Genomic DNA, 11,590 nt, shown 5'->3' with positions numbered 1-11,590 from the left:
TTTCCTTCGGGTGCTCCGGTTTCCTTCCACACTGCAAAGATATGCAGGTTAGGTTGAATGGCCATACTGAATTATTCCTTATTGTCAGGGGGACTGTAAAATAAATCCATAGGGTTACGGGGAAAGGGACTAGATGGGATTATTGTTGCTGCAGACTTGATGGGCCAAATGGCTGCCCTCCTGCACTGTAGGAATTCTATGAAATACAGAGATGGTGGATGAGGATGTGCTTTTAAGTTCAAAGGCCTGCAAGCTCTCATCTAAGCTTGCACATGAGGGATGTCTAGTCAACTTAGACAGTCAGGCATGTTTGAGGATGGAAAATGCACCATCTAAAACTAATAAATGTTTGGGTTTTCATTTTGGTGTTTTATTGCTGCTGGACGAATTCTGAACAAATGCAATATATGGACCCTGTTGTCAGAAAAGTAAATGCACCTCTTTGTGCTGCAAAAATTAAAGTCTAGATTTAATTTCAAGTATGAAATAGATATTAAAGGAACAATATTAACATTTTGTGAATTAGTTACTTTTTTTGAAACAGTCAAACATAAAATGTATCTACAGAGATTTATATTTGAAGTCTTCATTTTTAATGAGGTCAGACAATAAATTGTGTACCTATTGACTTGTGTCTGAACAACTGGGAAAACAATGGATTATACTTTGAGGAAGTGGGTGTATCATTGAGTGTATTGAACTTTTATCTCTTTGAGGATCATTATAGCTGAATTCTTTCCCCTCTTCACCGGCTGTGAATTCATATGTTTCCCAGCAAGTTGCGGATAATGATCAGGATCCGGAGCACTGGCTATTTTCCCTCCATTCCCCCAGCCCAGGGCCACTGTGACCATTGCAGCAGCCCAGTTGCAACCAACTTATTCAAGACTAACCAAGAATCAGGAGCATATATTCTGCATGGAGCCATTATTGTGTTCAAACTTGTTAAGAGCTGTGTTACCCTTGCATCAGTTGCAGATCTGGTCAGAGAGGACCTTGGGGCCAAGCACAGATAATTTTGCGGTGCCAGTTGATAAGCAGGAAACATCTGAGCATGCAACTTCAGCACCAGGTGAGTGTGCAAAATCACTTTGCCAGTGCAGAGGTTTTCGGGCTTGATAGCCTGTCATCAGTCTGCTGTCAATCATCAACAAAGTGATGGAAGGTGTCATCGGCAGTGCCATCAAGTGGCACTTAACCTGTTCGCCGATGTTCATTTTGTTTTCTGCCTGAACCACATGGCTCCAGGTCTCATTAAAGCTTTGATCTAAACAGAGGAGTTAAGCTCAAGAGATAAAGGGAGAGTATCATCAACCAACCTTTGACTGAGTGACACTAAGAAGCCCTAGTAAAATTAAGTCAATAGGAACTGAGAGGAAAACTTTCCACTGACTGGAATTACAATTAGCATAAAATGAAAAAGTCCCACCGTGACATCTGGTGCCATTCAAATCCAGTTTAATAAAACAATGCAGAATTGAAAGCTCAACTCAGTAATGTTAGCAATTAAACTATCATCGATTGTTTCCACATACGTACTGTGCAGAAAACAGTTTGGCCCATCAGTTTTGCACCAACTCTCCAACAGAGCATCTTACCCAGACCCTATCCCTGTAACCCCATTTACTTACCATGCTAATTCTCGTAATCTATGTATACATCTTGGGATACTAAGGGGCAATTTAGCATAGCCAATCAACTTAACCTTGCACATCACTGGAATGTTCTAAAAACCCTTCTAGTTCACTAATGTCTTTCAGAGAAGGAAATCTGCTGTCTTTATTTGGTCTAGCCTACATGTGACTCCAGACCCACAAAAATATGGTTGACTCCTAACTGCCCTCTGAAATGGCCAAACATGACATTCAGTTCAACAACAATTAGCGGTGGTGGGCATCAAATGTTGTCCTTGCCAATGGCGCCCACAACCCATGAAAGAATTTTAAGAGGTTTGTGGCACCCAAGTATCAGGCCATAACCATCTGCAGCAGGCGAGAGTTTAACCACATTCACTTTACATCCAATAGTATTATAGTTATTGGAACATACATCATCAATGCAGAATCATAGAATGATAACCAGTATAGAGGAAGTCATTTTCCCTGTCATGTTTATGCCTGCTGTAAGAGATATTCAATAGATCCCATTCATCGTCCTCTTCCCTGTAGCCCTACAGTTTATTCCTGTTCAGATAATTATCAAATTCCTTTTTGAAAGTCACAATTGAATATGCGTTCATAACACTGTTAGCCATTCCAGGTCCTCACATTTGCTGCATAACAAAATTTTGCAAAAGAATCAGTGAGCAATCACCTTAAATTGGTGTCCACTGGTTTTTAACCTTTCTGCCATTGAGCAATTCATCCCTATCTTGTGGCTTACGATTAACCAGAAACTTAACCAGATCAATCACGTAAGTACTGTGGCTGTAAGAGCTGTTCGGAGGTTGGGCATTCTGCAGTGACTGACTCTTCCCAAACACCATCTACATGTCAGGGTTATGACGGAATACTCTCCACTTGCCTGGCTTAGTGCAGCTCCAACAATATTAGGATCAAGATAAATGAACCCACTTAATCAGTACCCCATCCATCACCTTAAAAGTGCATTCCCTCCACTACTAACAGCATGGCTGCATTGTGTATTATCTACAAGATTCACTGCAGCAACTGACAAAATTTCTCAGACATCATCTTCCAAGCCTGTGAACTTTACCACCTGGAAAGACAAGGACCGCAGGCACAAGGGAACATCATTATCTCCCGGTTCACTTCCAAGTCGTACCACACCTTGGCTTGGAAATACATCGCTGTTCCTTCATCATCATTGGGTCAAAATCTTGGAATTCTTTATTGATAGCGCTGTGTGAATGCCTTCACCACATGAGACTGCGTTGATTCAAACAGGCTCTAATAATTGGAAAGGTCGGGATGGGCCATAAATGCTGGCCTTGCCCATGACACCCACATCTCATGAATGAATAAAGTAAACCAAAAAATATCTGGTTGCCTCGAGCTGTGTACCAACATCAGTTGGGCTGCATTCTGGTGAGTTTGGAGATCTGAAGTAATTTCAGCTCGAATGTTTCCAGCTAGATTTTTTTTTAATACTTCATTGAGATAAAAGTACTTGAAAATAAAAAGTAGCCCTTTTCTCTCCCACATACTTGCTGTCTCTCATGTCTGCTGAAATGAGGAGTCTACATAAGGGGAATTGATTTGATACTTTGGTATTCTGGATTAGATGTGCTTTTCAAAAGTAAAGTATGAAACGTTTGTCTTGTTTGCAGGTTTTCCAAGTAAGAAAAGTATCAGGAGCGTATACTGGAAAGATATTTGCCATGAAAGTGCTAAAGAAGGTAGTGTGTACAATCTTCAAAGTATATCCAGCTCCTGTACCTTAAACCTAGAATCATTGCAATTTTACTCCCTTCCCTGATATCAATTTATTTTCACAATTTCTGTGACCAATCCAAACTTATCTCCTTTTAAAAGGGATATTTAAAAAATTTTAATTTAAAAATGTCAGTTATTAAATTAAATCTGCACTGTACATCCCACCTTGAATGTCAGTACTGTCATGCACTAATCTGTTATAAAGGTTAGTTAAAAATAAAGTTTCCACAAATAGCCACAGTGGCTTCCTACAACATGATGTCAAAAATGTGCAGGAAGCACTCTTGAGTGCTTGTTGATGCATGTTGATGTTACTTGTAACTAATATTGAAAGAGGAGAATCTGCAGCACAAGCTGCTCCTGTTTTTTGGGTGCAGGTGACTTTTTGATCCCAATGTTAAAATCAGCCAGTTTAAATAGCTCTATTGATAGGCGCAGGCTGGGAGCAGCAAGTTCTAAAATGGTATAGGCAGACTAGGGTGACTGACTCAATCCTTGGCAGGTGACTTTCAATCTGGGGAAGTGAAAGGTTTTCTTATTTGGCTTCCTTGGGTCCAAATGGTGAAAGACTTGGGACCTTTGGAGGAGCAGAGAGCTTTGTGGTCAAGATATACACATCACTGAAAGCTGGTGTTCAGATATAACAATAATCAAAAAGGCTAATGGGATATTTTCCTTTTTTTCAAAATGATTGAGATATTTTGGAATTGGACTAAATTTAGCTTTGGGCATCATATCTTAGGGATGATAAGTTGGCCTTGGAAGGGGAATAGTGGAGATGTGCACCAGAATGATACCAAGTCTTGAAGTTATGAGGCCAGGTTGCATAAATTTGAGACCACATTTGGAATATTGTGTTCGGTTCTGGCCACCTCACTATAAGAAGGATTTGGAAGCATTGAAGAGAGTGCAGAGGAGAATTACCAGGATGCTGCCTGGTTTGGAGGGTAGATCTTCTGAGGAAAGGTTGAGGGAGCTGGGTGAGGACGAGAGGCAACTTTATAGAGGTTTATAAGATGATGAAGGGGATAGGTAGAGTGGACTATTTCCTCGGGTGGATGTAGCTTTTACTAGGGGGCATAACTATAAGGTTCATGTGGGAGATATAGGAGGGATGTCCGAGGTAGATTCTTCACTCAGCAAGTGGTTGGGGTGTAGAATACATTGCCTGCTGCGATAGTGGAGTCAGACACTTCAGGAACTTTCAAGCGGTTATTGGATGCGCACATGGAGCACACCAGAATGATAGGGAGTGGGATAGCTTGATATTGGGTTTGGACGTAGCTCGGCACAACATTGAGGGCCAAAGGGCCTGTACTGTGCTGTACTGTTCTATGTTCTAAATTTGGTTTGTATTCCTGAGAGTTTCGAAACTGAAAGTGTAATCTGCATGTCAAGTTTAAATCTTTGATGGATTTGATATAGAAATGATTTTCTCTAGAGTGGCAATACAAAATAATAGTATTAAGCTAGACTATTCAAGAATAAAATCAAGAAGTGCTTTCTTGCACTGAAATATGACTGACTAAGTTTTGACTAAACGCCCAACCAATAAAGCTGAGAGTGTATTTCCATTTTCCAAGACTGAAATTATCAAATTATTGGTAAGATTATCAAGAAACGTGGAGCAATGGTAACGAGATTTTAAAAAGGGCTGCAGGGGAAAGCCTAGGAATTACAGGCCAGTGAGCCTCACATCAGTGGTGGATAAGGTATTTTGAGAGACAGGATCTACAGGCATTTAGAGATGCAAGGACTGATTAGGGACAGCATGGCTTTGTGAGTGGAAAATCATGTCTCTCAAATTTAATTGAGTTTTTTGAAGGGGTAACCAGGAAGGTAGATGAGGGCAGTGCAGTTGATGTTGTTTATGTGGACTTTAGCAAGGCCTTTGACATGGCACCACATAGGTTGTTACATAAGGTTAAATCTCATGGGATCCAAGGTGAGGTATCTAAATGGATACAAAATTGGCTTCTTGACAGAAGTCAGAAGGTTGTAGAGTGCTGTTTTTCAGACTGGAGGCCTGTAACCAGTGGTGTCCTCGGGGATCAGTGCTGGGTCCACTGTTATTTGTCATTTATAGTAATGATTTGGATGAGAATTTGGGAGGCATGGTTAGTGAGTTTGCAGGTGACACTAAGATTGGTGGCTTAGTGGACAGTGAAGAAAGTTATCTCCAATTGCAACGGGATCTTGATCAGTTGGACAAGTGGGCTGACGAATGGGAGATGGAGTTTGATTTAGACAAGTGCCAGGAGATGCATTTTGGTAGATTGAACCAGGACAGGACTTACTCAGTTAATGGTAGTGTGTTGGGGAGAGTTATAGAACAAAGAGATCTAGGGGTACGTGTTCGTAGCTCCTTGAAAGTAGAGTCACAGGTGGACAGCGATGAAGAAGGCATTCGGCATGCTTGGTTTCATTGGTCAGAACATTGAACACAGGAGTTGGAATGCCTTCTTGAAGTTGTACAAAACATTAATAAGATCACACTTGGAATACTGTGTGCAATTCTGGTCACCCTATTATAGAAAGGATATTATTAAACTAGAAAGAGTGCAAAAAAGATTTACTAGAATACTACCAGGACTTGATGGATTGAGTTATAAGGAGAGGCTGGATAGATTTGGACTTTTTTTTCTCTGGAGCGTAGAAGGCTCAGGGGTGATCTTATAGAGGTCTATAAAATAATTAAGAGCATAGATCAGCTAGATAGCCAATATCTTTTCCCAAAGGTAGAAGAGTCTAAAACTAGAGGGCATAGATTTAAGGTGAGAGGGGAGAGATACAAAAGTGTCCAGAGGGACAAATTTTTCAGTGGGTGGTGAGTGTCTGGAACAAGCAGCCTGAGGTGGTAGTAGAGGCAGGTACAATTTTGTCTTTTAAAAAGCATTTAGATAGTTACATGGGTACAATGGGTAGAGAGGGATATGGGTCAAATGCGGGCAATTGGGATTAGCTTAGGGGTTTTTTTTTTAAAGAAAGGCAGCATGGACAAGTTGGGCCGAAGGACCTGTTTGCATACTGTAAACCTCTATGACGCTAAATGGAGCTGAGGTATAGATCAGGCATGGTGGAATTGGCTATTGTTCCTATCAAAGCAACTGGAGTTTAAAATATGGTGTGGGAAGAAAAGTAGTTATCCTTTTTGTAAATGAAGCAAAAATAAAATCTGTTGCTTCTGTATTTTCTCCCCATTTATCTTAAAGTTGCTGACAAACTGAATTGATGTTCCACAGTTGCTGGTTGTATTTCAATGCCTCATCTAAATAATTGTTCATTTTTTTGTGAGCTTTGACAGAAAGCTTTATACTGTGTGGTCAATCACTCCTAAGCCTGATCCTGTCCTTGCCATGGTCCAAGCCAATACACTTTTAACAGCAGACGAGCACGAATCCTGGTCAGTTTGTTAGCCCCGTTTGTATTCGAGGTTTTGTACATCATCTGGCTGTGATTGGTTAATTTAATACAGATCATTGATCACTGAATGGCACACTTAACCACTGTTGTTAAGGGCGCCAGGGCATTCTCCCTGACAAGAGGAAACACTGTTATATTGCCTTTCTTTAAACCCAGTGCTGTTGCCTGTCAATTATGGTGCGTGTTGGTAACATTTATGGAAAGTGCTGGAATTGACTAGTCATGTTGAGAAGAATGTAAATAACTGGATTCCACGCTTGTTGCAGCATTGAACTTGATATCATTAATTTGTTTTTATGTCCTTTCTCTTGGTTTACACTGTCACTGGGCCAAAATCCTAGAACTCACTTCTTGGCTCTGTGGGTTATACCTACATCATGGGTACTGCAACAGTTTAAGAAGTAGCTCACCATCTCAAGGGAAATTAGAGGTGGACAATAAATGCTGGCCTTGTGAATGATGCTCACATTCCATGTATACATAATAAAACGCTGGCAACAAATGCAGGCTGTGTGTAACATACCGGTGGTATGCTGAAATGCTGTTGACTAATCCCAACCTCAAAAATGTGTCCCTGTTGTAGTGATTTGTTGTCACTTGCCCTGATAGTTACATTATGATCCCCCTGATTGGCAGTCCAATTTGTAGACCACTTTCTGCAGTTCAGCTTACTAGCAACTAAATTGAGACTGTTGACATTTGTTTAATTTAAAACTTTACAGTTGACAGAGGGGATGACTTTAATCTTGTCAGATATGTCTGGATTTAAACCCTAATCTGATGCTGTGTGTTCTAATCAGATACGCATCCAGTCCCATTTCTAGTGCAATGATTTGAATAGGGCAGACTTAAATAGTCATACAAACTGTGGCAGCAAGTAATTTTTGTTTTGTTTTGGCAGGCAATGATTGTTCGAAATGCAAAGGACACTGCACATACTAAAGCAGAGCGCAGTATCTTGGAGGACGTGAAGCACCCGTTCATCGTGGACTTGATGTACGCTTTCCAGACTGGAGGCAAACTCTACCTCATCCTGGAGTATCTCAGTGGTCAGTCCCATTAAAATTTTTAGTGTGTAAATCTCTTGTCTTGTCCTGTCATGCCCTGGAGACAGGTGGATGGCTTGCTCCCAAAACTGTACAAATGTGCAAGCTGAAAACAAATACTGGCAAAAGCCTCCTTTGAGGCTTTTCTCCTAGTGAGAAATGAGCAAGCTTTTAGCTTGATAGATCACATCTGCAACCTTTCCTTCACTGCAGCACTGTATTGGTGAATCCGATGTATGGATTACTGCATTGGTCACCAGAGATGTTTAGTGACGTTTTTGAAGTTGCAACTGTTTGCTTTTGGAAAAATAGATATGTATTTTAAATTTAGGCTGCTTTCAGTGGCCATTAGATCTTTGAATGAGGTTATAAAATAAATCAATTAGAATATACCTATAGTTTATTCAAGAAGGATAGAAAAAACGAGAAAGGTGGCATTCAGTTGTAATATTATTAAGAAAGGCTACATGATGTCCAGAGTATTGAGGTAGATGAGAAAGGGGATAATAAATATGATCGGGAGTGCAGGAGAGAAAAGGCTTTCCTACATTTGTATGGATGTATTCTTGACCTCAAATTGTGAGAACGATATGGAAGAGAAAATTTGCAGTTGCATAAGGGCGCTGAGTAGGAACAGCAATTAATAAAAAGCAAAACACCACAGGTGCTGTAAATTTGAAATAAAAAAATTGCATGAATACTGAACTGGTCAGGCAAATTTTGTGCAGAGGGAAACAGAATTAATGATCTGATGACGAGTCATCATTGGCCTGACACATCTGTTTCTTTCCACAGATGCTGTTTGACTTGCTAAGAAACATTGGAAATAGGAGCAAGCCATTCCCTCCTTAGAACCTACTCTGCTATTGATTATTTTCATAGCTGATCCTCTAGTGCCATGCTCCAGTGTTATCGCCATAACCCTTGACATCTTATTGTCTAGAAATCTATCTATTTCCTCAAACTTATTCAGCAATTTGAGCTCCACAGCCATCTGAGGTAGAGAATTCCATAGGTTCACCACTCTGAAGAAATCTCTCCCAATCTTAGTCCTAAATGGCCTACCTCACATCCTGAGATTGTAACCCCTTGTTCTGGATCTTCCAGCCAGAGGAAATAACATCCTTGCATCTATTGTGTCCAACCCTGTCAGAACTTTATATTTCAATTAGATCCCCTCTCGTTCTTCTAAATTCCAGTGAATACTGGCCCAGTCAACCTAATCTTTCTTCATACGACAATCCTGCCATTCCAGGAATCAGTCTGGTGAATCCATGCACTAATATCTAAGTATTAGCCATTAGATTTGGCTAATACTTGCCATATCTAATGGCAAGCAACAGATATACTTGCATATACTGTATGGCAAGTATATCTAAACTATACACAATACTCTAGGTGTGGACTCACCAAGGTCCTCTACAACTGCACTAAGACACCCTTGCTTTGTACTCGGGTCCTCTTGCAATGAAGGCCAACATAACACAGATATGCTTTCCGTGCTAGGACACCCAGGTCCCTTCGTCCATCAACATTTCCAAATCTATCACCATTTAAATAATACTCTGCACTCTGTTTCTCCATCTGAAGTGGATAATTTCACTTTTATCCACATTATACTGTGCCTGCCAGTTATTTGCCTGCGCACTCAACGCGCCTAAATTACCTTGAAACCTCTTAATATCCTCCTCACCACTCACCTTCCCACAAAGTTTCATGTCATCAGCAAACTTGGAAATGTCACTTCTGTTTCCCCATCCAAATATTGTGAATAGCTGGTACCCAAGCACTGATTTCAGTGGGATCTCACTAATCACTGTCTGCCATTTTAAGAAAAGTCCCATTTATTTCTACTCTTGTTGACTGTCTGCTAACCAATTGCGTATCCATACCAATATATTACCCCCAATCTCATGTGCTTTAATTTTGCACACTAACCTCTTATGTGGGACTTCATCAAAAGTTTGCTGAAAATCCAAATACACCACATCCATTTGTTCACCCTTATCTATTCTACTAGATGCATCCTCAAAAGACTCCAGTAGATTTGTCAGGCATGATTTCCCTTTCATTAAGCCCATGTTGAGTACATTGAGTCCTGTTTTTTCCCCCAAGTATCCTGTTTTCGCATCACCTCTAGCATTTTCCCTGCAATGTTAGTTTGTAATTCTATTTTCTCCCTCCCTTTTTTAAATAGTGGGGTTACATATGCCACTCTGCAATCTGCTGGGACGGTTCCAGAATCTACAAAATTTTGGAAGGTGACAATCAGTGTGTCCACTGTTTCCATGGCCACCCCCTTTAGTGCCCTGGGATGTAGATTATCAGGCATTGGGGTTTTTATCAGCTTTCAGTCCTAACACTATTTTTGTAGTAATAATTCTTCCTGCTCACTGAACTCTCGATAACATAAGAACATAAGAAATAGGAGCAGGAGTAGGCCTTCGAGCCTGCCCTGCCATTCAATAAGATCATGGCTGATCTGTCGTGTCTCAGTTCCACATTCCCGCCCTCTCCCCATAACCCTTAATCCCGTTGCCTATCAAAAACCCATCAACCCGCATCTTAAATATATTTAGCGAGGCAGCCTCCACCACTTCAACGGGCAGAGAATTCCAGGGATTCACCACCCTTTGAGTGAAGAAGTTCCTCCTCAACTCCGTTCTAAAAAACCCCCCCCCCCTTATCTTGAGGCTGTGCCCTCTAGTCCTACTGTCCTTTCTGAACAGGAAGAGCCTCTCCACCTCTATCCTATCCATCCCATTCATCATCTTATACATCTCAATGAGATCCCCCCTCATTCTTCTAAACTCTAACGAGTACAAGCCTAGTTTATTCAGCTTCTCCTCATAGTTCAACCCCCTCAACTCTGGTATCAGCCTAGTAAACCTCCTCTGCACTCCCTCCAAGGCCAAAATATCCTTGCGTAAGTGCGGCGATCAAAACTGCACACAGTACTCCAGCTGCGGCCTCACCAGTGCCCTATACAGCTGCAGCAAGACCTCCCTACTTTTATATTCAGTCCCCCTTGCTATGAAGGCCAGCATCCCATTAGCCTTCCTGACCACCTGCTGCACCTGCAGGCTGGGTTTTTGCGACTCACGCACAAGGACCCTGAGGTCCCTCTGCACCATCACATGCTGCAGTTTTTCGCCATGTAAGTAATAGTCCTTCCTACTATTATTCCTACCAAAGTGGACAACTTCACACTTGCCAGTTCCTGGCCCATTTGCCCAGCCTATCTAGATCCTTCTGCAGACTCTCCACACCCTCCGCACAATTTGCCGTTCCACCAATCTTGGTGTCATCAGCAAATTTCGACACCATACACTCAGTTCCCTCCTCCAGGTCATTTATATAAATGGTAAATAGCTGAGGCCCCAGCACCGATCCCTGGGGCACTCCACTAGTCACCAACCGCCAATCTGAATAGCACCCATTGACCCCCACTCTCTGCCTCCTATTTGACAGCCAATCCCCTATCCACGCTAACACCCTACCCCCAACTCCATGCCCCCTGACCTTCTGTAATAACCTCTTGTGAGGCACCTTATCAAATGCCTTCTGAAAATCAAGAAACACCACATCCCTTAGCATTTCTGGGAAGTTATTTGTCTCTTCCTCAGTGTAAACAGAACTGAGGTAGTTGTTTAATTGCACTGTTCTCTATTATAATTTTTTCTAGCATATCCTATTTTATAATAAAATTATTGCTTTAGGATCTTT

At 41.3% G+C, this 11,590-nt stretch overlaps 1 protein-coding gene across 2 annotated transcripts in view; it reads left to right on the top strand.

Annotated features, from left to right (window-relative positions):
• Positions 1-11,590, top strand: part of LOC145357542 (ribosomal protein S6 kinase beta-1) — a 79,475-nt gene that overhangs the window by 24,845 nt on the left and 43,040 nt on the right. For both annotated transcript variants that reach the window (XM_080211000.1, XM_080210999.1), the window contains exons 4-5: positions 3,290-3,358; positions 7,720-7,867. In XM_080211000.1, the coding sequence (XP_080067126.1) occupies positions 3,290-3,358; positions 7,720-7,867 (217 nt within the window). The remainder of the gene's footprint in view (positions 1-3,289; positions 3,359-7,719; positions 7,868-11,590) is intronic.

The sequence above is a fragment of the Carcharhinus amblyrhynchos genome, chromosome 23 (assembly GCF_965287045.1).
Source record: "Carcharhinus amblyrhynchos chromosome 23, sCarAmb.v2.hapA, whole genome shotgun sequence".
Taxonomy (NCBI): Eukaryota; Metazoa; Chordata; class Chondrichthyes; order Carcharhiniformes; family Carcharhinidae; genus Carcharhinus; species Carcharhinus amblyrhynchos.
The sequence above is the reverse complement of the archived record's forward strand: the minus strand, read 5'-3'. Positions and strand labels throughout refer to the sequence as shown.